This window comes from Tetrao urogallus, assembly GCF_951394365.1.
Source record: "Tetrao urogallus genome assembly, chromosome: 1".
Lineage (NCBI taxonomy): Eukaryota > Metazoa > Chordata > Aves > Galliformes > Phasianidae > Tetrao > Tetrao urogallus.
This window is the reverse complement of record NC_136813.1, coordinates 136,844,736-136,872,368: the sequence shown is the minus strand read 5'-3', so window position 1 is coordinate 136,872,368 and position 27,633 is coordinate 136,844,736. Positions and strand designations below refer to the sequence as shown.

General features: G+C 38.9%; 1 protein-coding gene across 4 annotated transcripts in view; it reads left to right on the top strand.

The window, feature by feature from the left end:
• DGKI (diacylglycerol kinase iota) overlaps positions 1-27,633 on the top strand; it is a gene marked incomplete at both ends in the record, with an annotated part of 208,683 nt that overhangs the window by 154,055 nt on the left and 26,995 nt on the right. For all 4 annotated transcript variants that reach the window (XM_079537633.1, XM_079537635.1, XM_079537634.1 and 1 more), the window contains 6 exons: positions 2,325-2,404; positions 3,683-3,727; positions 8,746-8,815; positions 10,285-10,325; positions 11,874-12,001; positions 12,609-12,734. In XM_079537633.1, the coding sequence (XP_079393759.1) occupies positions 2,325-2,404; positions 3,683-3,727; positions 8,746-8,815; positions 10,285-10,325; positions 11,874-12,001; positions 12,609-12,734 (490 nt within the window). The remainder of the gene's footprint in view (positions 1-2,324; positions 2,405-3,682; positions 3,728-8,745; positions 8,816-10,284; positions 10,326-11,873; positions 12,002-12,608; positions 12,735-27,633) is intronic.

Genomic DNA, 27,633 nt, shown 5'->3' with positions numbered 1-27,633 from the left:
AAATGTGTGGTGACAATTTATGAACCAATGTTGTATCTCCCTAGCGCTCTGAAACTGTTCGAGATACAGTCATGTCTGCTACAATTCACTTTTTAGTGCTCTAAAAAATCTCAGCCCTTTCAATAAGGGCTGCAGAGGGATTTACTGAATTAAAACTAGATGGTCATTAAGTGCTTGTTGCCAAGAGCATAAGGGTCTCCTGTCAGAGCAGGTTAAGCGCCAGCAAACACAAAGTAAAGGGAATCAGTCTGTAACTCAGAGTGTCAGTATGCATAAAGCAGACCTGACCATTGACCCTCATTCCACTTAACTTGTCTCACAAGCTCTGTTGAGTAATGAAAAAACCCTGGAGGTTGCAATAAGCGGTGTTGTCTGCTAGGCTTTCTGAAAACAAGCTGGATAGGGATTACTGTTAGATGCGTTATTTGATAAGTAGCATGGGCTTTGCTTCTCTCATTTTCCTTTTTAGCCCTTCTTTCTTTTCCTTTTTTTTTCCTCCCTCCCTACCATTTTTTCCTTCCTCTGCTTCTGGTTTTCTGAGAGTCATATCTGCTCTGCTGTTTACATTGCTTTCTGAACACGATGCTGACAGAGCTGGTGATGTATCTTTGGAGCCCTTCACTGGCCTCTGAGCTCCATTATGCCCTTCAGTCTTGTAGCTGCTTCCTGTCTTCTCCTTGAGACCACTCATTTCTCATTATGCTTCCAGCCTTGGGGGGCCACAAGGAAAATGAGCCATGGAAGTGTTCCCCATTATGTGTTATCACTAACCTGTTCCCTTATTAGAATGAAGAGCTTCCCAACAGATAAGCGTCTCAGGGCCCCTCTTAGTTAAACCCCCTTGAGTGATATGAGGAATTGCAGCACAGTTGTTCTTTCTGTTTGTCTCAGTACTGTAATGTCTCAGTAATGTCAATGACATTAAGTTGCTTTTTGTTATTCAGTTACCAAAATTGTTTGTGAGCTGATATTCTTCTCTCCCTCTGGAATACTTCATATGATGATTTAAATTCATTTCCTGCTGCTTCCCTGCTTTTGGGGGCAACGTTTGACTAAAGACCCTTGAGGGAGAAGAAAATAATGTTATGATTCAGTTTCAGACATTCATGTGCTTAAGAATTTTTGTACTTGTTTCCTTTCTATTTAAAGAGATTTTAGCAGGCAGCTCTCTTGGTATCTTCCTAGTAGACTCATGTGTACATTTTCTCCCATCTTTGTTTTTTTTTTTTTTTTTTAACAAAGAAAACCTAGAGTCTGAAAGAATAGTTGTGGAAATCTAAACTCCTCATTATCTGAAATGCTACCTTTGACTGAGGGGACTTATTTGCTGTATTTTTCGCAAGTTTTCTTTTTCTTTCCTCCTTTCCTCCTTTCCTCCTTTCCTCCTTTCCTCCTTTCCTCCTTTCCTCCTTCCCTCCTTCCCTCCTTCCCTCCTTCCCTCCTTCCCTCCTTCCCTCCTTTCCCTTTCTTTTCCTTTAAGACATTGTGGACATGTGTAAGTTTTGTGTGCAAATGGAACAATGCCTGTTTTTATTTAAAAGCACACTTACATCAAAATAACATGACACTAGTTTTCTCCTATGTCAGACTGCGACCTCAGGGATACTCTGTAACTTTGTTTATTTGCTTTTACTGTGGATGTAATTTTACTTTGGAGATATGAAGTTGAAGCCGATAACCTCTGAGTATGCTTTTTTCCTTAAACCCTATCATAAAATGTAGTGAATTAATATGCTGCACTTTATTGTCATCATTTTTTTCTCCTGCTGAAGTAAAGGTTTCATTATATAGTAATAAATAAATACCTCAATAATTTTAAGTCAATAAACCAATAAGCTAAGGCTGGAAAGCAGAAGCAGCCCTATTCTTTGGTGTCAGTAACAGAGTTCCAGGAGAGGTTTGCCAGAGGATTAAAAGGAAATCCCAAAAATACTGTTTAAAACAAAATCCTGGTGGAATGTAAAAGCTTTAAATCATCTCTGTAGAATCTTAAGTGTTTTGAAAATGAAATACTCTGTGGTACATTTCCTTGCAAAAAATAATTGGTGTTTACATCAGAGAAGGAAGTACACAATTTTACTAGATCTCTTTTAGCTTGTATGAGATGGAAGGCAGTTGAATGTCAGAATCTTTGATAATTACAAATGGTTAAGACGAACGATGAATATCATGTTCCTGATTTTAAGTGACTGTTAAGATTTAGTAAGCAGAGAGCTTTAGTGAGGACGTTAAGAAAATAAACAACAAAACAAAACATACAGCAAATCTTTTAAAATTCAACAGACCTCAATTAAAGACATTTTTCTGTGTTTTTCCTTTTCCAGCCATTCCCTTAGGAATTATAGTTGTTCGAGGAGATTGTGACTTGGAGACCTGTCGTATGTATATTGACCGTCTACAAGAGGTAATGTTTTTGTGAATTAAGTATCATTTATTAATCTGTATTATGCTCCTTCCACTCCTCAGTGTATAGGTCTAATGATTGCAACAACTTCGTATTGTGAGTATTGTGTATTGCCTCATGCTGAAAACAAAACTTCAGAGCTATGATATGCTATTAAAACAGACTAACACAAAACATTATTTTCCAAACAGGAAAAAATAAATCATGCTGAAACCATTTAAATTATAGAGGAATTGATGTGTATTGTTGTGTTTGCTTCTTCTTGAAATTGAACAGAATACATGTACTCTCTGCATTCGTGGCTGCATTTATACCAATTTCTGAGCAAATTAGTTTACAAACTGTATTATGTAAGGATAAATATCATGATATTTCAACGGATCTAATTATGCAAATATTATTCTCTAACACAGTCATGGAGTAAACAGAGACTCCAACAAACACTACAGATATCAAACTGATATTTCAAAAAATACAAGAATATATATCAGCTAATATATATCAGCTAATACGAATGTAGCTGTTATCTTCTTGAATGCTTTGTCTCTGGAAGGTACTCTTAGTACAACCTGGGAAACTGAGAATCCAAATGCCCCATTACCTGAATAATTTTAAATGTGTGCGCACTTAGTGATAAAACCGGTGGATTTGCATTAATAGAGTGCCTCTCACTGTTTCATAAACTTGTAGTGATATCTTTCAAAAACATTTACAAATGTGGTGCCTTTACATGAGTTTCTGAATGGCTGTCCCAGTTGGCACAGGAGCTACGGACCTCATTCATCCCATTTTCATGCGAGAATGGAAGATTACAACACAGTAGTTGGGATGATGTTTGCAACACTGAGATGACCTCTTTGGCATGAGGTTGTCTTTAAACCTGGAAAAATACCAGGGGTTTTCTTTGGTGTATTAATTACTCAGAAATGATTACAAAAGACAATATTAAGGCTTTTAGCTTTTTTTTTTTTTTTCTTTTTGCTGCAGATATTCTAAATTTAAATAGTTTTCATAGATCTGTGATAAGGTAAAAAGTCATTAACATAATCTCTGTATAAATTTTTAAAACTGGACCGTTTTTTACCAGACGCATGTAAATGCAAACTTTAAGAGAGCTTTCCTTGGCTATTTTGTGGCTTTGTTTAACATACTTAAAACCAATGAGAAATACTTGCAAAATTACTCTATGATGTTTAGCCAGCCACTTCAAATAGTAGAACTGCAATAACTTCTGCTGATTTAAACATTTCATCACTGACATATCTTTCATCCTATTAGGACCTACAGTCAGCAACTTCCACTACACAGAGAGTTCATTACCAGGTAAGATTTTAAAATCTTCATTTAGTAAATGAAGAACAAAGACAAGTTTAACCAGGTGGACTACATTGATTGCATTTGAATGCAGATTTACAGGAATTTTTGATTACCATTTGCCCTCAGATGATGGAGGCTCATTCTGATTTCCCTGAAATAATTCTTTTCCTTGCAAACCTTATGGAATCATCCTTAAAATTGCCTCTTGAAGTAAATGAGAGAATGCGTCCTTTAAAATAAGTGACAAAAGAAAAGATGTTTCTCTGAGAGAAGGATCAGTAATTTTTTTGTATTGCAGAGATGAAGCAGCAGTACCTACCACTGAGAAGAAGAGTGTACAGCAAACCTAACCAATTAATAATTACTTGTACCACAGCCATTTTCCTCTCGACTAACATAATCTTCAGAGTAGTTTTTTTAATCCATCCTGGACACAAATGTGCGCTTTCTATGTGGCAAGACCATTCTCTTTTTAGATGGCTAGTTTTTAAAACTGGGCTCTTTGTGCATTTTGCAGCTATATTGTTTGATTTATACAATACAGAACTTGACTTTACAGTTGGAAGCATTCGAAAATATGTATTGCTCTCAGTAAAATATTGTGCTGCAGAATGATTACATTGGGAGTAAAATAATTCAGACTAAATCTACTGACTCCTGAGCTAATTTGGCATTAGCATGGAGACTTGACACAAACAATGGTCAATTGACAAAGTGCCTAGGACCACAAGACTCAAGGTGCATGGTGTTGATAGCCTTTTCCTAGATTTAACAATGTAAGTCTTGTTAGGATCAGCAGGAATGAGTTCACTGAGAAAAAATGCAAGGATCCAGCTGATGGGAACCTACTGTAGTGAAACTGCAGATGATTTCTTGGGCCTTAGTGATTACCTGGGTGATACAGAATTCCAGTTTGGCAGGACTGCCTGTAATGTGCTGTATTCAGGAAGGCACTACAAGAAAATGTAAATTTGGCATGCTTTTTCTGAAGTTGCTTTCTTCATACCAGTATGTGGTTTGCTTCTGCACTTCTGTGTCCAATTTTAACCTCATAGTTTTGACATTTGTGTCAATCATTGCCCTAGGACTGAGTTTTAGAACAGCACTAGCGTCTAGTGAATTGGCTGATAAAACAGCTTGTGTTATTCTGTACCATTCCTTATAAATTAACCTAAGTGGCTGCTGAGTGCTCCATGTGTAGGAAACTGCCTGAGGTAAAATGAGGAACTAAATATGTGCATATGGGGAGGGACAAAATAGGGAATGAAATGTCAGAAACCAGCTTCATACTTGGCCCTAACCTCTGTAGTTATAGCAGCATAGAAATTAATTGCCTAGCCTTTTCCTTTAGTGCACATCAGTGTGAAATCCCTCACTTGCTATTAATTTTTTATGATGCTGTATTTTTAATGCCCTCCTCTAGTTTTGTCTTCAGTACTTATTTGTCCTGGATTCTTCAAATGCTGCTTTATTCCTAGCAGATCGTTTCTATGAACTGTCTTGCTAGGTTAGTTTGTGGTTCGTTCCACATTTGTTAGCATCTGTCTATAAATTACCAAAGGGGGGAAAACAGGGGATAAAAGGTTCTTGAGTTGATGGAACTGTCTTATCTTGCTAATAAGGTGTCATGGGTACTTTCAGGTCTCATAAACATGATTTTCTTGTGTGATGCTTCTGCAGCTCAAAACATGGGGAATCAGCAGAAATAATATCAGCAAGCCTGGGTGTAAATGCAAAAAATGGTGTTAGACTTGTTCTTCGTTCTGCTTTCTTTCTCTAACAAGTTTAATGTATATGAAATATTATTCTCATGGGTCTGAGACCTCCCAAGCTAGTTCTGCTGTTGAACTATAATGGGTTCTTGGAAAGAGCTTATGCAATTGTGACTTGATTTTGTATTTGCCAGCATTATCCCTATCTTCCTTTTCCCAGCATTATGTACTCTGACAAGTCTAAGAACTTTCACTCACTTCTCCTCTTTTCATCATGTGCCATTTTTGTATGCATTCTTATCTTTCAGTGCTTTCCTCCCTTTGTCCTTTGTATCCCAGCTCTAACCTTTCCTCAGACAGTGGGCTAAATGTTAAGATACATACAGCTCTGTGCATTTAGATAAATAGAAATTAGCAAATGTAGCAGATTTTAGAAAGTCCTTGACTCTCCTACCACAGTTATGATACAAGTAAACCTAAGCATCTCACAACTCCATAAACTCACGTTAGAGAAGGAAATTGTTACATTTTAAACCTGATAGTTTAACTACCAATATACATTTTTTATAACTATTTATAGAAATAGTTCATGTTCTGGAATGTTATACTGTATTCATCTCTCCTGTATTGCACATAAATTGGAGACAAACTCTGTACAGTAGGACAAGGTTTATGGGATCAAGTAAAATCACTGAGTGCAAATATGGGAGGGAACTGAGATTTGATTTTTGTCAGACTGGATACAGATGCAGGTATTATGGATCAAAAGATAGTCTTTATAAAAGCAAAATATGTAAGTGGCTGCAGTAACATTTCACACAAGATTCATTGCCAGCACTCCAAAATCTTAAGGCACAGAGATGACATGGGTTTCCCTGAGCTATCTTCGTTTTTCTGTGCAGTATAACTGGAAAGGAAAAGCAATAATAGGAAGTTCCATTCAATTGCAGTAGAAGCTAATAAGATGAATCATGAAAAACTGTCATGATATCAAATACAGTTGTTAAAGATTTCGCAGTGGCATCTTGCAAGGCATTGAGATGTATTCACATGGCTGTGCGAAGGAATATGCATCAGAATGTGAAGTCCTAATTGTCATCACAGCTGCTTGAAAATGACAGGTAGTGCATGCAAGCACTCAGCTGACCAGGAATTCAGGGAAACCAAGAACTTGTGTATGTGTACAACAGCAGCATGACCTCATTTTTTTCTCAAAGAGCTCAAAAAATGTTGGATACTATTATGTTGATTGAAGAGTGAGGTCTGTCTCTTGACATAGGATGGTATTGTTTGGTACTTAATCATTTTGGACAGTATTTTATCCACCCAGACTGAAGGAGAACTTCCTCCAGCATTCTGTGAGATTTTCTCCCAGTAGAAAAAGCAACCTGCTTCTTCCTCACAGTCTTACTGACACATCTGGGCAGTCTAGGAGGTTGAACCAATGAAACATCCATTTTTCTATGGATATATTCTTTATTTCTTTCTGAATTTTTTTATGACACATGGCTACATGGATAAGAAATGTTTTAGAAATATGTCAGATTTGCAAAAGAGTAAGATAAATTGCTGAGAAATAACCACCCCTTCTAGGTTTTCTTAAGATATAGACAACAGACAGTAAAGGCAGAAGAAAATATAGCAAACTTTAAAACTCTGAGAATCTGTATGAATGTTCCAGATGTGTTGGGTGTGCATGATGCACCACATACTGTCATTTTAACTCTGCTGGTATTTCTGCAGTTTAACTCTTGTATAAAACCCTGGACGTGATGCCAACAGCCTGAGGGACTGGTGGTGTTTGTGTCACTTGGAGTCTGTCACTTGGGCTAGATACCTTTCTAAAAGGTCTGCTGTAGTTCAGGCTGGAGTGATGAATTTGAAGCACAAGCTGGAGGACAGATTTCTGGATTATGCTAGATATTAATCGTTCATAACCCTGTCATCCCTCCTGGTTGAAAACCCATGATTGACTGAAATCTCTTTTTGGAGCTTACTCTTTCAGTCAGTCTTTACTTTCTGATGGTAGACTCTCAAATATCTACTCACCAGATATAGCTGTACAATTCCCAGTGCAGGTTGTTTTTTTTAATCCTGCATCCTGCAGTCAGGAAAGGTGGTGGGCATCTATATGATATTCAGATAAGTTCCAGTGAGATACTATTCTATCAGTTTGTTTTCACCACTCTGTGCCCACGTTATGGATATATGTCCATATGCCTTATCATATACAGTACTTCCTGTGCAGAGCAGTACTTTTCTCAAAGGCACCTTTCTTCCCCATTGCTTCTGCTTTCTCATTTCCTCACTTTGTGCATTGATATAGCCTTCCATACTCTGTTGTCTTAAGGAGAAGTAAATTTCAGTCTTGAGTGAATATGTGCCTGAATTTACATCATTTGCAGGTGTGCTGATTTTACTGCATAAGTTATAATTAAGGACAGAATTTGGCTCTATGCACATTTTGGGTTGGTGCCCACAGGCTGTGCTGTTGTGCTTTGTCCTATGCAAATCTATTTGTGTTTAGGTTGTGTTCCAACAGCTTTAGGAATCTGGCTGGCCATCCACTGGCAGCATGGCACAGAGCCATGACCACCTTCTGCTATCTGAGATCCCTCTTGCCTCCAGATCAGTGAGAGCTGAGAAAACAAGGAACAGCCATTTGGTTCCTTGATGTAGTATCAATTGGGTCCCAAGAAGCAGGTCTGTCTAGACAGACTGGGAACACATTGATGTGGGATGTCTGATGCCTTAGCCAGCAATGATCCCTAGGTCTGCATTCTGCATTGTCTACATTCTGGATGAAGACAAGAGCTTCTTTTTTTAATTTTTCTTTTTGTTTTTAAATCTGATGTGTATTAGGGACATGCCAGGGACAGCAATATGGGCACTTGTTCTAAGTGGCAGACTGATGGAGGTGGGAAGGGCTGTAATGCCCTACTCTGGAAGAAGAGAAAGTGATACATACACAAACATAGTAATCGAGTTCATTGCTTTCTTTTTGATCTTCTCTTTCACTTCTCCCTATTCTTCCACCCCAACAAATAAAGATGACTTCAGACATCTGAGAAAGCTGCTTCTGATGCAGTGCTTTTTGATATTGTTGAGGTGAAGGAGAAAGGATAGATGAGAGTGTGCTTCAAGTTTACTTATAGAGAGTAAATGGTTTGCTCTGCTATAGCACAGTAAAAACCTAATGTCAGTGGGGTGCAGACCCAGTGGATTTTGGTTTTGCAGGTTTTGCATATTGCGCAATATAGAAATATATATATATATATATATATTTTAATGTTGCTTCTCTGACAAATACAGGACCAAGAAAGCTCTTTCCCAAGAGTACTTTCTGTTCAGAGGCTCTCTCCTAGATGGTGCTTCCTAGATGGTAAGTGTGTCTCCCTTCCATTGTGTCTAGCATGCTGCTTGCTGATGGTGTAGGTGTGAAGGACAGTGCATCCAAGAGTACAACCAGGGAGGAGAAGCTGTTTCTTGCTGCGCTGAGAAACTGAAAAGGGAGCTGCGTGGCCCCCTTTCCCTTCTGAAAAATGGGCCTTCAACTAGCAATCAAAATGTCTTCCATAGCATCGTCTCCTGAAGGAGATGGGTTCTTCCAAGGGTGTTTGGATGTTTTGTTTTATTAGTGTCTCTGCTGTGATGCAGCAATTATGTGGCACTACCTGGATTCAGAATACACCTGGTTGTAGTAGCACACTGCCGTCAGCAGGGTTATGTTCTTTGTTACTCACTCTCCATAAATACTGCAGTGTTAAGATGATGGAAATGTAATCCCTTTCCCCTGGAAGGGGACACTTCATGTAACTCTTGTATTTGACTCAAACTTCGCCAAATCGAGCAGCTTATCTGGGCTTTACATCAGGCTCCAGAGCTCTAAAGTGGGCAGCTAAAATGGATGGTCAACTGCTTTTACAAAAGCTTCAGCATGGGGGGTGAGTGATTTTGCTGTTGCTCAAAACAAAACCAGTTACTCCTTGACAGTTTCTAATCATTTCTCCTCGTCTCTCATGATAGAATTGATGGAAAACTGATAGAAAATACATTGAGGATCTATTTGATTTTTAGAGAAAGCTGGGTGGGCAGATGGATTCAGTTTTAGTCTTTAGATGTTTGATATTCCCTTGCAGTGCCAAAAATGACAGTGCTATATCACTGTGCTGTTCTGCAGAAATGCCAGAATGAAAAAAAAGTCTGTGATTTCACTGGCTAAACTAAATGCAAAGCAGAAACAAAAATATCACATCTGATAAAGCACATTGAAGGTGATAAAATAGTTCTGCTTTTAGTGATATATATTATTTAGCAGCGCCAACATTCATATTAGGTACTTTGTTTAGTGATTCTTCCCTCCTTTAATTTGTTCACGAGTAGAATAAATTTTCTTTGAGCATATCAGTAATTCACACTGAATGTTTGAGCATTTGTTTTACAAGGAATTCCCAAGCATATTATTGTTTTTTAGATTCACTGTTTGAATCAATCATGTTGGACCTATCAGTTTTATGATGTTCTTGCTATACTGTCATTGGAAGAATGCAGCTCTTTCTGTCATGTATTTTAATATTAGTAGTTCTTATATAAATCTGAGATCCTATTTGCCTGTGTTTTAAATAATTATTTCAAGTAAATTGCTTCAATGAATATTGTTTTGCCAAATCCCATCTTTAAATTTGTTTTTCAGTGGAATGGGACTATAGAAATAATGAATGAATCAGATCGTGTTGTGACTTCACTGACACAGAGGTTTTCTTACATGGTGCTGATGTTAGCTCAGCCCATCTTGTTCATATAGTTCTGCTTACACTTGCTTCGTTTCTGATTGTTTATTTATCTTTGCAGCAACTTCTGCTGATCGTTTTTACCGCATTGACAGATCTCAGGTAAATCTCTATTTGGTTACTGCTTCTGTAGATCTTTTTTAAAGCCATGCCAGATACATCTTAAAATAAGTGATTTGCCATTGCTCCTGTGCACTCTAGAATGCTGATGATTTCTTATGAAAAGCAGAGAAAAAATTCTGGACCATTTTTCAGTAGACATAATTTGCATCATTTCACTGAGCTCACTGAAGTTTTGTATCTGCTAATCATGTGGTTTTCTTTTTAGCTACCAACCTGATACACAAATCAGGATATTCTACATTAATCATCCTTATCATATCTTAGTAAGGGTATCTGTGCTACATTAGTGTGTTTGATTTTATCTTTTCACTGATGTTTTTAGACACCAGAAGTCCTGGTCATGTGTGTGACAAGAAATAACTGTAGAAATGAGTGTGATTGAAGCCGAGAATTATAAACAGAGCTGTATCAAATATTTCCAAGAAAACCCAAAACAACATGTCGTTTCACTACATTCAAACCATGGTGTAGATCTGCCAATCTGAATATATTTTTTGAAAGACACTTTGAAAATTTTACAGTACTTTTGATGTTTCCCAACTTATAGGCAGAATTGACCAATTAGTGGCTCAGCATGAAACGTAAACTGTTGAATTACCCATTTGTCATTTGCGTCTTGTTTCCCTGAGAACAATGTAAGCTGTTTTTGAATTATATGAACATCTGCAGACTGTGGTTTATTTCAGTCAGAAGGAGCTGTGAATTTAGCTCAGAAGCCTCGGGTTTGGTGTTGCATGTAGCTGCCAAAGGCCCTTGCATGCAGTCACATAAATGCGATGATGAAGTTGTACTTGAAAATTTTGAAAGTAAGGATGAAGAAGATGCTGCTACAGACTAAACCAAGCAATGCCATTTCGTTTTGTTTATTCTGCATTTTTCTAATTCTGGCTCTGCACAGTGTCATCTTTCCCTCCTACTCCTTTGCCACGTGTTTCCATAAGAAAAAAAAAAAATACTGCGTGATGGTCCCTGTGCACAAAATGTGGGAAATTATCCTGCCCATCCTCCTACTTAGACAGACCTTCTCATACTCAGTATTTCTGAAGGGGACTTCCGTGCCAATAAAACAAAAAGAGGGATTGAAAAAGAGAGCTTTGTTAATGAAGATGCAAGTCCAGAATGTACAAGCAATTGAGTTTTTAGAGACTATCTCCAAACAATGAAAAATCCCATCATCTGAAGCCTTAGGTGTTGGTTCTCAGCTGGACACGTAAGACTCAGTTTTTTGGGTAGGCCTGCAGTTTTCAGTGGAACAGTGTTGATGGACAGAAGTCACTGAGCAACAGCCTCTTAAGCATTGCTGTGAGTGTGAAGCTTGCTGGCTGGGAATCTTGTTTGGCTTAAAATCTAAGGAGTGCTTATTGCTAACTTGACTTGGTGTGTTTATGTATGCATTTAAATACACAGACAAGTGCCGTAAATTCTTTTCAGCCTGATGTATTCCCAGATTTCCTATAGCCAGCTGGGCTTTCTGAGTGAACACTGATACCACAGGTTCATTATTTGTTCGTTATATCATTCCAACAGGAACATTTGCACTTTGTGACGGAAATTTCGCAGGACGAGATTTTTATTCTGGATCCAGAGCTGGTAATGTCACAGCAGGGGGGGACGCCACCTGGAATGCCTGATCTGGTAGTGGAGCAGGCCTCTGGGTGAGTGGTGCTGGGATTTGGCCTTCAGCAGCCACAACAGAATTTGGCATGCCTTTTCTGATCCCCTCTGCTGAAAGCTTGGGAGATACAGGAAAGTGTGAGATCTGGGGACAGAATCAGGGGCAGCAGTGATAATTACAGGCTTGGAAAGGACATTTAAGGTCATCTAGTTTCAGCTTCTCTACCATGGGCGGTGTTGCCACCCATGGCCCCATCCAACTTGGCTTTGTACACCTCTGGAGATGGGACCTCCACAGCTTCTCTGGGCAGCCTGTGCCAGTGCCTTACCACCCTCTGATGATGAAACCTGTATCTATCGAGTTATGAAACCATTCTCTGCACTGTCAGGGCTCTGATACAAATATTTGAGGACCTTTGAGTTTTAGAATTACCGTGAAGTGTCTTTGTTTCTGCTTGTCCTCTAGGCAGACTAGAAATGCTCCTGTTCCTCTTCTGGAAGAGTCTTCTAATCATGGTGAATTAAGCTAAGCTAGCTTGCAACAGGCTGAAAAATACTGGGAATAAACAAGCGTAAAAGAACTACAAAGCAGAGCATGTTAAATAATTTCTGGGATTTAAGCCTTGTTTTTCCTTCTTCCCTTCCTAGAATATCAGATCGGTGGAACCCTGCTGTTAGAAAGAGGATGCTGAGTGACAGTGGCCTTGGCAAGATTTCCCCGCACTACGAGGTACCTGACAAACAAAAGGACGCCAGCCAGGCCTATATGCTGCAGTAAGAGCCCTCTGCATTTCTCTGCTTGATGACAGATTGTCACCATCACCACAGACAACTCCTACTGCCTTCTTTAGATTTAAAGTATTGTGCTGACATGCTGAAACAACAGATAATCCCGTTGTTTCTTCTCTTTTATTCCTCACTTCTGCTCATTTCTGTTTCTTCCTCTCTCTCCAATATTTATATGTTTTTGTCTTTGTTTTTCTGCCCAGATAAATAAGAGGGAAGGGACAGGTTAAGGACATGGTGGCTGTTTCTCTCTAGAATCTAGAGCTATGAGCTCATGCAGATTATTCATTATTCAGGTGGGCAAGCTCTGAAGTATGTTTAGTCACTGTCCCATTTGTGGCAAAGCTGATAGTTGTATAGTAAATTAGGCAGGGGACTGCCATAGGGAGAAGAAGATATTATTACAGTTATGGCAGCTGAAAGCTGCTCTGGGAGGGCTAGCTTTTCTCCTCAGTTTCCTCCACAGAATTTCTGAATGATTCAGAATTTAAAACAAACTTCATATATGGCCAGTGACAACAGACTCCTCACTTCATGCTTGTCTGCACTGAGGTAGGCTGTATTTCTGGGAGGCGATTGCAAGATGTTGAAAGAGAGTGAAGGGCTGGAAAGTGAGTAATATGCTTTCTGTGTCCCTCAGATTGTATTACTAAAATTAATGGAAAGTTTGTGCCTTCCTTCATCCAACTCATTTTCCCATCTACGGAATACAGATAATGTTGCAGTCTCACCTTAGAGGAACACAGCGAGGGTAAATTTCATGGTCACAAAGAAGCTCAGATGTTATGGTGAAACTCTGTCGGAGATACTTAGGAGAAAATTAATCACTTTACATTCTGTGCAGTTTTGATAGTGGGGGATAAATGAACCTTGAGGTTGTGTACTGCATATAAAGAATAGAAAGGGATAATAAGTGGGTGTTTTTAAACACTGAAGAAAGAGTCCACTAGAAGAATGTAGTACATATCAATATAATTAAAGACTGTCATAATGTATGTGTGCTACAGACCTGGAGCATGATGTTCAGATAACATGTGCTCTGGTATTTTCAAGCTTTTGAGTTCTTGTCTTTCCAATTAAATGCGGTTTATAACCTGGTATTTTAAAGAAGGAACTTAGAGTACTTTTATATTTTTAGCAGCTGAGAGTGGTTCATAGGTTCTTTACAGAAATTTCTCTCTTCAGGTAATTTTTTTCATTTAAAACTTGCTGAGAGATTTTATTGAGTTCCCTAAAGTAAAGTTCCCTAAAAAGGAATATGGCAGAGCACAAAGGGGACACCTCCTCACACTCGAGAGTTTCCCATGGACGTTTTGAGAGTCACCAGTGTTTTATATTTGTCTGAACTATTGTGTACCACATCTAATTCAAAGCATGAGATCCTATATTCTGTCAGTAGGGCAAATGGAGTAGGACTTGCTGTGATAGAATGTCTTTCAGTTGTTCAACCGAGGTTGGTCATTTCCCTTTCAAACATGAGTTGAAAGTTACTCTCCTCAGATGTTATGAGCAGATTAGGTTGCAGTTGGTCACAGTATGGGTGCAGGCTATTCAGATTGTCTCTGACATTGCTGTATATGAGCTCCTTAAGATGGAGTAATGTGTTCTGAGAAATGAGGAGTATAACTAAATAGACAAAGTTTGCTAACAGACTTCAATTAATTAAAGAAGACAATATGTGCTCTGAAAATCATTATGGTGTGTGACATTGTTGCTGATCACAAACTTTTGGTGTAGAAAGTTATTTGACTGTAATGGTTTTGTGGAAGTGATCTTTATGAGAAAACTATTTACACTATTATTTTTAATCAGGTGAGCTTTGTGTTAATTAATTTTCGGGTGGCATTTAACTAACAATCATATTTCACGTTTTGTTCTTCCTTCCCCTACCCTTTCCAAAGACTCTTTGATGTGTGACTGACTGATAAGTAGACAGCAAAACCATGAAAACCAGCATCTTGATGCAGTAGCCAGGAGCTGGGGCATGTTGTATATTAAAAGGAACATCAAATCAGTGTCAAAGGTGCATACAGCACCAGTGGGAGGACAGTTTCTTGTAATGCTGGTGCTTGATCTTGAAAACAGCCAAGTATTCTGGACTGACTCCACTGAAACATGTAATTGGACTCTTCCTTTGAACATGAGTGGATTCACCATTGATTTATCCTGTGATCTAATGGTGCAGTGAAGTGGGCACGACCACTGACTCAGAGCCTATTTCATCCGTTCATTATTGACCATTTCTCTTTCTAGTTATGTTTGTCAACTTGTTATATGATGAGAGATAGAAAATAAAAAAACAAGCAACACAACTACACACAAAAATGAAAAAGTGATTAGTTCCTTGTTAGATGTTTAATGTCTTTTAATTGAAATAACCAATTTTCTCATTGTTACATTGTTATATTCCCATTGTTACAGCAGTAATAACTACTCTTCTAGTATCTCACCATTCAGCATACATAAAGGAAACGTTATTCCAAAGCTGCTAGATGCATTGTATGAACTGAGTGCATAGCTTGTGAAGGGTGGTTGAAGGTTGGCCAGAGTGCCATCTGGCCCTGTCAGAGAGAGGAAGAAAAAACACCTATAGGGGCTGGAAGCCCTTTACACTAAATAGACATTAATTATCTAGCAATATCACCCAGGCACTGCTTTATGAGGCAATAATAATCTAGTTCATAAGAGGGAAGCAGGAAAAGGCTGACTGCCAAGTGTTTTAACTCAACCACAAAAACCAGATAATTGCCCAGAAAAGCAGTGCTATTGTACAGATGTTAGAAGATGTTTGTTATTTTTTTTTAAAAAGTGAAATCTCTGTGTGGTACAAGGGGAGAAGAACATCAGGGATCAAAGGTTGCATACAGAAACAAGAAGGAATGCTCATGAAGTAGAAGTCAAGAAAATATTGAAGCCACTTGTATTTGAACATGTTGCGCAGGAGCTCCCTGGTGATACTGAACATTTGAAGGTTGAGAAGTTGATGAAGGATTGAAAAAATCCAAGTGTTTCTCCAAAACTTTTGCACTGGAAAACTCAGTGCCAGCTCTTAAATAAGCAAAGAAGTCTGTTTTGGTAGTAAAATCTGGATTAGTTCAGATTTAGTTTACAAGCTTAAGCTATATAAATAAAATACGTGTCTTAACTGCCTATTTGTACAGCTGTATAAACGCCTTTTCCCAGACATTACATGAGTAGTGGTTACTTTTGAGCAAGTCTTGTTTGTGAGACAGCATAGGTCGTATCTTACTTTCACCGTATGCTTGTATAGTCCTTAAAATAGAATTATTAATTAACGAAAAGCAGTGTCCATTTGTGCTCAAGTGCATTTTCTTTCCCTTATTTTCTCTTAAGCACTTTTACAAATAGTTTGTAAGGCATCATTCTTGCTACCTTAAAATGGAGCATGAGAAAGGCTTGCCTAAATTGACTCTCTAGGTCTTGCAAGAAATTTGGTATTAAAAAAGTTCTTAGTGAAGGGAAGGATAAGAACTCGAAGAGAAAATATGATGTAAAGAGTACTGAAAATGTTTCAGGGACAGGTAAATATGTGTTAAATAAGAAAAGTACTTTGAAGAATATGAAGAAAAAAAAGGAATTAAAGTATGTAGCAAGTGGATAAGAAATTGTTTTGAGTGAAAGCAAAGTTCCTCTCTGAGATTGAGTGGTAAAAACTGACGCACCTCAGTGAGAGACATGGTTTTGTATTATGAAAGCTCTCATTATTGTCAGTGTAATGCAGTCACAGTAGTTAAAATCTAGCTTATGTTCTAGATGGAAGCTAAAAATTATCTATCATTAGGAAGCCTTTTCTCCACTTGCTTCTGTAAACCTTCCCTTACTCTCATTGCTGGAGCACTTCTTGACAAAGAAGACAGCTATTAATTGTTTTATTCTCTTGGGCCCAGACACTGGGAATAGAGAATTTCATATGTTCAGAAACCATTAAGTGCATGAGGAAATCCTGGCATTTTGCTCTGACATCTGAGGAGACAGAAACAGGACTAGGGAAATTGTCACCACATATCAACAGCAAGGTCTCCTTGGAGCCTTCTCTTCTCCTGAGAAAGAACAAGCCCAGTTCCCTCAGTATTTCTTCATAGAAGAAATGCTCCAGCCCTCTGGATCATCTTAATGATCTCTGCAAACAGACAAAATCAGATGACTCTGAAAAATGTTTAACATGAACTTTTAGCAATTTCTTCTTTTAAGTTATTGAATTCATGGAAGACCTCATTTAATTACCACTGTCCTCATTCATTAGCAGGATTTGATGTCACTGCTGCCAAAGTCTAGCTGCACTTACACAGAACTGGGATGTAGAAAAGTCGTATTTGTTACTTATTAAAATTTCTGCAGCAGTCATTAATATTTGGTACATACAGATCCTAGACACATTGTCTTGGCAACCCCTTTACCAGTAATACTGAGTTTTAAGACATTGTCTTTTGCTTTTCCCCTTGTTAGGAGTAATCAGGAAAAGAAGGAACTGGAATTTTGATTTGATTTGTTTGTGTAAGACTTCATTTTTGAATGTGAGTGCAGTGGAGATAGCATTTGTTTTCTTCCAGAAATAAGTCTCCAGCTTTTGCTGTTGAGGAGCTGAATTGCAAAGGGGTTTTATCAACAGCACATCTGAGGAAGCAGGTTTGTGTTTCTGCTCCTTCAGTGCGTGATGGAAATAGAATAGTACATCCTGAACTGCATCCTATAGTACTTATTACCAAATGATTTTATTTTTTAAAATGTAGATCTCCAGAGTGGATTGGGTGGGAGTTTAGCCTCCTCTTTTCACACCCACCTGTCCCTAAGCACTCAGATTGAGGGCTCTTAGTGACTTTTGTTGCATCTTAACACCTGATGCACAGCTGAAGGTATTCACCCTGCTGACAAATTATTTTGGCAGACAGCGACATGCAAAACATTCCCACACACCATGAGATTACAAATTGGCCTCTTTAAAGAGATCTTGCTTCTTGACTGGCAGGCTGCCTTCCAAAAAAGAAGTGCAAGAGGTGCAGCTCTTCTCTTCTCCTTTTGTGACCTTAAGCTCAGAATACATAGGTTCTTGACAAAGGGATCTACTTACCTCGATGTTGAAAAAATCAGCTACCATCTCACTTGAAAACATTTTCCAAATATTTCTAATAAATAAGAAGAGGAAAATGAGTTTTCAAGGTGGAATGTAAGTTTTGGAGTGCATTTAAAGGGTGAAATTGATGTTGACAGAGTACAGATAGCTAGGTGCCTCACTTTTAACTTGTTTGCTGTAACAGCTACTAACCTACATTTGCTCTCTGGCTGATTGCCAAGGCCAAAATAGAAAAGCTCTGTGTTTTTTTGTCCTATTTTCTTGTTATAACTCGTTAAGTTTCTTCTTTCCCCTCTTTCTTCCTTCCCTCCCTCCCTTCTTTCTTTTTCTTATTTTTATTTTTACCTTTCATTTCCATTCTGCTTGGTTAGTTTAGCCCCTGGAGTAAGGAGCAAAATCTATACTGAGAAGTAAGGCAGATGTATAGCATGGAAGGTAGAGGAACATATCAAGACAGTCACTTCCTGTATAATTGTTTTCTGTTTGACTGGGTAAAAGAAAGTGACATTTAATAATTTGATCTTTAGGGCTCTCTGCTTTCCTGAGAGCATCAAGTGTGTGGTAAATGTAACTGGCAAGAGAATGCCAGAGTGTGGAGCTGATGGTTCCACTGTGGGATATGAATATCCCCATCTTCAGCTTTATGGAGTGGGAATAGCAGATCTAGGGCCTCCAGAGGCATACATTACTGACACTGGAAGAGGGGCGAGCTAGCTGGGTTTACTCATGTTATACAGAATGACCTACAGAAGGGGTGTCTGTGTTTTTCTGAGCTTGCTTTGAGCACTCTTAAATACAGGATAAATAACCTCCAGCACCGCAAGCTTCCAGTCCGATAAATGCTGGAAAATAAGTGAACCTTCTTGTTTTAGGTAACATATATGTGTCTATTTCTGTGTACTTGTTACCTACATGCAAGAGTTGAAGTAAGATGGAAAGAACCATCCAGGTCTCAGATTTATGAGCATTTTGCAGGAAAAGCAAACCTGTGTCCATGTTCTCTGTTGCTGCCATAAAGAGTGGCTATTTGCTTGGAGAAGAGACCAGTTCTTAGCATGCTCTCATTCAGTACTTTTTTCCCAGCCTTGATGATTCTATGATTCTATGAAATCCAACACTAATAAGCTTTTAGAGGTTCAGGGTATGGTCCTGATCTGCAATGCTGTGAGATGTAACATGTGCATCAAACAACAAAGAATGTCCAGCCTTTCACAGTAAGTCATCTCATAATCTGCATTCAGACTTTATTTATTGATATTCTATTAATATTATTAGGTTTTGGCTTAACAGGTTTGTAGAGATAATTAAAATGTAATTTGGTAAAAACAACCAAACAATCAAACAAAAAAACTGCCCCAGATCATCACGTAGAAGTGCTACTTTGGTTTACCTGACTTACGCTCCAAAAAGTCAAACCTTTGCTAACTTTCTCCAATTCTTCTGGTATCTACATGTTCGAATTTCAGCTGTAGCTGGAAAACTGGAAGGACAAGTGTCAAAATACGATACAGAAAAAGCTAGAAAAAAAGCCATCACATAAAAATAGGTCATTTTTTGAGGATTGCGATTTAGTATTTTGGACCCATAAAATTTGGACTGTTTCAATGACAGTGGGAGCAATATTTTGACATCAATGCTCACTCCAATTATGGGGGAACTCTTCAGTTTGTCTGGGAATTGCTGAGGGTGGGGAGCCCATTCCCCAGGCTGGGTGTTTCAGTATGGCTACCTTTGTTCTTCCATGTCTTGGATGCGGGTCCTAGGCCCCTGACTGCAGCTTTATATGTGAGGATGTAGAAGGCTCTGTCTCTTCTTGAAAAGCTGCTGAAGCGTGTTTTGGGTGAGAGGAGAAAATTCTGAAATCTGGAAAGTAGTCAAAGGAGTAGGGAGAAAAGTTGTCCCTGCTTGCCTGCTGCTCCTTTGTGCTGTGAAAGAAGCTCTAACACCCAGCTCTTTGTCTCTGTAGCTGAGACTGAGTGAGCATTTAGCAGTTCTGGCACAGATGTGTGTGCCTAAGAGGGAAATACATGAAGAGTGAGGCTGTAGCACATATCCTTGCTGTGGTTCCTGGCAGTGTCAATGGCTATGGGCAAGGAGGGACAGATGGACCTGGCTAGAATATGCCTGCCAAGAACTGAAACCAGAGAGCCAGAAGTGGCTTGGAGCCAGTATAACTCTGACTCCTAGATTCTTGTATCTCTGCCAGGCCTCTAAAAGCGTAGCACAAAAAAGCCTATCTGAAACTCCTATTACAAAGATTTATTCTCCATTATTTACCCCATAGCAGGAGTGTAAGGGGCTCAGCAGATCTGCACTGCGTAGGATTATAGAGGGGTGTGTGTTATGCAAATTGATTTTTTTTTTAATTAATGGTAAGTGGTGAGGGTTACTTACTGCTTAGCACTTGTGAAAACCAGGCCACTTATTTATGAACATAATCGCATGAGCCTTTTCCTGAGGGATTCTTATGTTTCAGTCTCCCTTATCTCAAAACCACTAAAGGCAATTTACCAGGAGTCACTGGTTTGCTTTGTGGTAGCAAATGCATCACTTAGGGCGGCTTCTAGATTATTTAGAAATCCAAGCTGGCCTGTCATTATTTTGGATGCTGTCTCAGGATACCAAGCAGCTGATGTGCTTCATCTCCATCCAACCTGAGGGCAAAGCTGGGGATGTGATTTCTGAATCAGAGTGTGCTAGGAGTGTGGCTGCCATGTCTTTTCAGTTATGAGAATGAGTCCTTTCTCTGGGTTAAATAGAAAGCCACTGCTTTATTTTCACCTTTCCTCCATCCCACTCTGCCAAGATTTGCTGAACAATTGACAGAGTGGGTCAGTGAGGATTTTGAAGGTTTAGTTCAAGGCTGGAAATGGAAGAATACTTTTTCAAAGAGTTTTGGATCAGGATCTTTTCAAACTGAATGTCTTACATTCCCCCTGAGGTACTTTGGTGTCATGTGGTGATGAAAGAAACGGGAGGCAAGTATTAAAAAAGAAAATCAATAAACATCCTGGATCACTCTGCAGTGATCCTGACGGTCACCTGGAAATGCCTTCCTTTCAAAGATGCAACCCAGCATTCTTTGGTTGTGTTTTTGATGATGATTCCAAAGAAAAGCTATCTATTTCAAGATCAACATATTAGAATGCTTCTCTATCTTTTTCTTCTTATAAATTTTTAAGTCAGTGTTAAGCACACTTGGATTTATATTTTGTTCTGCTCTGAAAATCTGTTCTTTCCTTGTTAGGCAGCAGTTCCCAGGGCATTCCTCTGGGTGTCAGTACAACTTCAGGTATAACTATTATGGTGCTACAGGCCTGCCTTATCTGGAAGTCATTTACAGTGGACAGAGAAATACAGTAGATGTTAAGAGAGGAAAAAAACAAAAAAGTTAGTAGCGAGTCAAGATACAAAACAATATGAGGGACAGATATGTCTGAGACACAACAAGGGGATACATCAGAGCTGCCCTGATTTTCCTATGAAACACCAGACCACCTGAGTTGCTGGGCTAGCCATGAATGTATGTGCAGGTATCATAGAATCATAGAATCACAAGGTTGGAGAGGACCTACAAGATCATCTAGTCCAACTGTCCTCCCATTACCGTTGCTACCACAAGCTACTAAACCATATGTCGTAGCTGTTCATCCAGAATACAGGTAGAGGCGAGCTGTAGGAGGAAGCTACAGAGATGCCAGGAAAACTGCTGATCTTTGCCCTTAATGGAATTAGAAAAAAAATTAGACTCTCCAGACTGTTGGTACAGATTGACAGGATATGTCTGGATAGAATTCTGTAAAATAATAAGTAACTTGAATGGATTTTTTAGATTCAGGAAGCGCTGCTGGTCAGCATTTTCCCACATGTGAGAGACAGTGTTGCCATTGTCTGAGAGAAATACTTTTTATAAAAGAGTGACAAGAAAAATGGAATATTAATAAAAGAAAGCATTGTAGAGAGACTTATAAAATTGCAAAAAATGTGTTGGAAAGGACCTCTGAAATGCGTCTAACACAACTCTCTATTTGAAATTGGTCCTGCTATAGATATTCAGATTCTTGTACAGCTGAGCATTTAATGTCTGGAAGGCTGGAGATTCAACAGTGTCTTTGCACAACCTGTATCCCTCTTTGGTCATCCACATAATGTTTTTTCTAACATCCAGTCTGAATTTCCCGTGTTCCAGCTTGTGACTGTTGCTTCTCATCCTATCTTTCCTCTTCCTTTTTACTTCAGAAAGGCTGTGGCCTTGTATTCTTTATACATTTGCATTAGATAGTTTAAGGCAATAAGATTTCCCCTGAGTCTTCTTACTGCATGACTCCAGTACCTTCAGCCACCTCTGATGTGCCCTCATCATCTCTGTGACCCTTCCAGTTCAGTTTGTCAATGTCTGTCTTATTCCAGGAAGCCCCAACCTTGGGACAAAACACCAGGTACAGTCTCAGAGAGTAGAGGGGAAAATTCCTTTTCATTTACCTTATGTTTGTTGTGAATACATCCCAATACATAGTTAGCTTTCATTCAGTGTGTGGTGACACACTGGAACACGTTGCCCAGAGAGGTTGTGAATACCCCGTCCCTGGAGACGTGCAAGGCCAGAAGATCTGGTGGTTGGTGACTTTGCCCACAGCAGGGGCAAAAACAAGGTTATCTTTGAGGTCCTTTTCAACCCAGGCCATTCTATGATTCTGTTATATGATTCTATGATTGTTGTAAGGGCATGCTGTTGATTGACATTCAACTTGTAGGCAACTAACAACCAACACTTTGTTCTGAAATGATGGTTGGTCCCCAGTCTGTCCCATTGAATGAGTTTTCTTCTCTCCAGGTTTAGAACTTTCCATTTGCCTTTGTTTAACTTGCTAACTTGTTTCTCCTGCCTACATGGGTCATTTGGAATTGGGCATGTGTAGGTTGAAAGTGGAAGGCTGGAGCTCTCATTTTCTGTCAAGTGCCACAGCAGAAAATAGTGGCAGCTAGGCTGAATGTTACATTTAACTTTTATTGGGCTTCTCCAAGTAAGAGATGCTGAGAGGGCAGGAAAACTAGTTCTGCTTTTCTGCCATGAAGATACAAGTCACAGTCTGCAGCTGCAGGGAATTTGCCAGTCCCAGAGGTTTTGATGCAGTTTGCTGAATGAGGGAATTTCCTCACCTTTAAAAAAAAAAAATAATTAATGTGCTAAGACTTATCTTTCATTCCAATCTGAGAATATGTGAATAAATCCCTACAGGAACACTGTTTTCAGTTCTGAAGAGATGAACACACAAAACGAGGAGAAGCAGATTTAATCTAAAAGCTCTTTCTCTCCATTGCTCACAGGCAGGTATGTGAATGAGAAAGTTTGCAAAAATACATTGCTTGAGCTGGGAAAAAGACAAACGGTCATGAAACCCAGCAAAATTGATGCATGTGGATTGTTATTTGGCCTTTAAATTCTAAATGGCTGTTTTTAAATAGGCCTAGTGCAGATGGTTTCTGCTACAGCTTTATTGATTAAAATAGCAACTTCACATCAGCTCTGGGTTTGTTTCTCCAGAGGCTTTTGTCTTCATGAATTATGTACCTATTTACTGAAATTTTGTTAGAATTTGTCTGCTGGAGGTTGCCTGTGTTTTTCTGGATTTTGGAAGCCTTTGTTGACCAGGCACTAAATTGTGACAGCCCCCTGACCTACCTTGCTTAGAAATGAATATTTCTTCCTCCACCCCTCCAGTACTGAATAAATCTAGTGCATGCATACTAAGGAATGCACTGGGAAACAACTCCTATTATTTGGCTGTTTGGGGAAGGCTTTCATGATACAGAAAACTGTCTTGTCTGCACCAGAGATTAGACCTTTGCCAGCAATATATCTAAACACTGAAAGAGTGAGCAGAAAAATTTCAGTGAGCTTTGGATCAGTCTCTGAACTCTGAGGCACAGTGCTGTTATAGGAGGACTATGTCTCATGCCTTCAATGGGAAGCATCTCATGAATGTATGATTAGGGCCTTTTTTCATTATCAGGCTTTTCTGCACATAAGCTAAGTTGCTGGAATATATTTGTGCACCTTGTGTAAGGACAAAGTATAGTGCTTTGCTTTTGTAAGTCACAGTAGACCAGGCAACATGCAGCTTCCATTGTAGACTGAGGCCTGCAGGTGCTAATATCTCTTCTGAGTAGAACTTCATGCTCTACAACAGGAGAACAACACTGCAGGACATGTAGCAAAAGGAGGGATATGAACAGCACGAGAAGTTGGCAACATGCTTTCTTCCTCATTCTTTCTGATCCTCTTCCCTGTTGTTGTAGTAAGATTTGTATTCTCTTCAATTAATCAGTACAGCAAAAACTCTTCATAAAACACCAGCAAACTCAGGACAGAGAAATCAGATTGATACTTTTTGGTGAAAACATTTGAAATTGGGTTTCCCTTTCACTTTTGTGTATGGGAAAGAGCAATGCTGATAGAAAAACATAAGAATTCTGAAAATGTAGCCAGTCATAGACATATGGACCTCTTTACTCTCTTTTGGGGAAGGGCTGGTAGTGGTAATGATGAACCTACAAGTTAGTTTTGGCAGCACTGTTAATTTTCCAGCAGGAGAAGAGCATAAAGTAACTGTTGTAGATGTCAAAAAAATAAGCAGTTCCATTCTGAAGTGTCTAAGATCAGGATATTGCAGTGCCAGATCCTTTTCCTGAAGGTTGAACTAAATGGAAGTCTCTTCTTGATTTAATTTGCAAAGTGTATTGACCCAGGTGGGGATGCAGATCTTGACAGCATGTTAGTTCTTCTGAAATACCTCTGATTTGTCTCTACTTTTTATAAGGCACAGAAGTTGTGAACGATGGCTTGCCTCTTTGTGGCTGTAAAGCACATAGCTAGAATCATTCTCAGAGGGCAGCTGATAGGAGCTAGTTAGACACTTCCTATGTGGATGTTAGCAGCTTGGAATCCACCGTTCTCAGGGCACCCATTTGGTGACCATTGCTGCCACAGTATATCCCTCACACTTCTTAAAGAACTGAAAAAAAGATGTGTGACCAGAAATATGAGCATCCACCAGATTTTTTTGTTGTCAGGTAAGTCCCTTGTGGCTGTGGAGAGAGTGGATGTGGTTTAAAGTAGGTCATTATGCTTTCTTTTTTTCATTTCCTTCCTCCCTCTCATAAGAATGGTGTAGACCAAACAATGCATAAAGTGCCCAACACTAACAAAGTGGACTTTAAATGAAGTCAGCAGTTCTTCATTTCCTTTCACAATAGTTACAAGCAAGACTCCTGTTGGAGTAGTTAGGACAGTGCTTGAATGGTTTGGAAAATTCCATCCTCTGCTTAAATGCCTGAATGTTATGTTAAATGGCCTGAAATTATACAGAATTGTTGAAAGTCCTTTCCTCTGTCAAAATACTCTTTCTGTGAGTAGTGGAATAAAGGAAGTCTAATTTATTGTCTTTAGTCCTTTGGTATCTCAAATTGTGGAAGCTCTTGCTGAGGTTTTTCTATTACTGAGATATTTAGAACCTTTCTTTGTGTCTTCACAGCTACCTTGGAAAGTTTGACCTCCTGCTATTGCCTTTCCTTATGAAAGCAGTGATTGGATCTCTACCTCCTCTGTTAATAATGCGGGAAATCAGTCAACAGGCTCAAACTTTATTAGTGTGAGGCAGAAATATGCATACATAATCACAGTATCTTGTGTACATAAACCTTATTTTCTCAAGATACCAGCCTATGCAGCCTCAAAAGATGCCTGCTGAACCCTGACAAATGAAAACACTAGTAGCAACAGTAGTTCCTGTTAGATTTCTCACTGTTTAACCACTAAGTTCAAAGCATGCAAAAAAGGAGCATGGGTTTCGTACTTTGCAAAGTACATATTTGGGGTGCATTAAATGTACACAAACCTATTTTTCATTGCACACTTCAGTGTTTTAATTGAGAATGTGGTGGTGGTGGTGTGATGGCATCTCTTGTTGATTTTTTAAGGAGCTACTAACATCTGCTTTACAAGGCATAACGAAGAGCTAAATTATGGGATAAGCCAAATGTTTATTTTATTGTTTCAAATGAAAGTCTAAAAGGTGATGAAACTGTGCAATTAAGAAATGAAGCCAAGGAATAAATTCAGCTGTTACTGTGAGATACTTTATTAGAAATAGGTGGAGTGCCAAGATACTTCAGCTGAGGACCCTGGTGTGGTTCTTGCATGTAAAAATTATCTTTAAAAACCTAAATAATCACACCTTTTGATATGGCCATTTTTACATGGTATAACCTTTGCAGAAATGCTGTGCTGAGTTTTGACTTTCAGAAAGGCTTTTGGTGGGGACTGATGCTGATGAAAGTCGTGGAACAGTCCTAATGATGAATACTAATCCTCTGAATTGCCTTAATTTTTACAGTATTTCCACAGACATAGATGAAGTTGAAGGGCATAGCTGGTTTGGCTGACAGCAGAGCAGGATACATGCTTAGGATGTGCAGCAGCAATCAGAGAATTTAATGGCAATAGTGGATTAATTAATTCTGATCCATACAGATACATTGGCTTCTAGCACAGTCAGAATCTTAATTAGACAATCGCATTTTTCCTTTCACAGTGACCATTGCTCCAGCTGTGCTGTAACTCTTTTGTCTCTTTCTGTTTGAATGTCTCTCTTCTTAAAAATAAAGATTTGCATACCTCGTTAGGAAACCACCCTTTTCTTTCCATCTTTCCTATTTGCTTCCACGTATTTGAGTATCTGTTTCTGATGTCCTATATAATCCCTCAACCTTACTTTTCAATCTTGTGATATGGAGTATCCTCAGTTCCTTTATTCCTTTAAATCCAGGATTCCTAACCCTTTGCTTTCCCTCTAGCCCCCGCTGACTCCATTAAATATATGTACATTCTTTCCCTCTTTGTTCCTGGTGTACTTTAACTTCCCTTCCTTCTCAGGCTGCTTTTCTAATGTCAACTTTGGTCTGTTTGCTGGCAATACAAACATTTAAAAATCTTTAGTAATTTGGCTTTTTTTGTACGTTGATGCAAAAATTAAATATGTATTGCAGTGGAAGTGAGAGTTGGTCCATTCACTGCAGGAATAAACTCATTGTTAGCTGTGTGGGAAGGTTATACATGCAGTTGAAAATCATGGTCAGGGAGGTGATAAGGCAGTGTTCCAATCCACTGTGTATCATCACCTGGGTCTCAATAAGCAAAGCACAGCCCAGATTTGGCTATACAATTAGCCTAGTTTTGCTGAGCCAAGCTACTGCAGCAAAGACAAAAATGAAAGGCCAATACTTTACACCTCTTTATGTTCCTTTGCCATGGGTACTTGGCAGCATGATGAGTGAGATCTTTAGCAATGGGAGCTGTGAATCCCATCCCTGGGATTCAGTGGGGACCTTCTGTTTATCAGCACAGAGTGGTCCCTCATGTTTTATAACCCCTTGCTCTTGGAGTTCTACCAGAGGTTTAAACCATTGGTAGGATGGCCTATAACATGTTGCTGCTGTTTTGTTGCTTTTCACTGTCCAGATACTGTTTTTTTTTTTTTTTTTTTTTAACCTTGATTTTTTTTGTTTGTTTGTTCCATTTACGTTGCTTTTGTGAAAGTGCCATTATTATGAATTTGTTAATTCCAATTAATGTTTTATACTCTACATCACACTGACTCATGATAAAAATGGCCTTAGTAGTTGTGAGTTCCTCCGAAGCTGCCCTTTCCTCCATTGCCTCTAGTTGTGAGGGCTCTTCCTGGCCCACACTTAACTACTGTCCATTTGATAATCTTTGGAGGATCAGGATCAAAA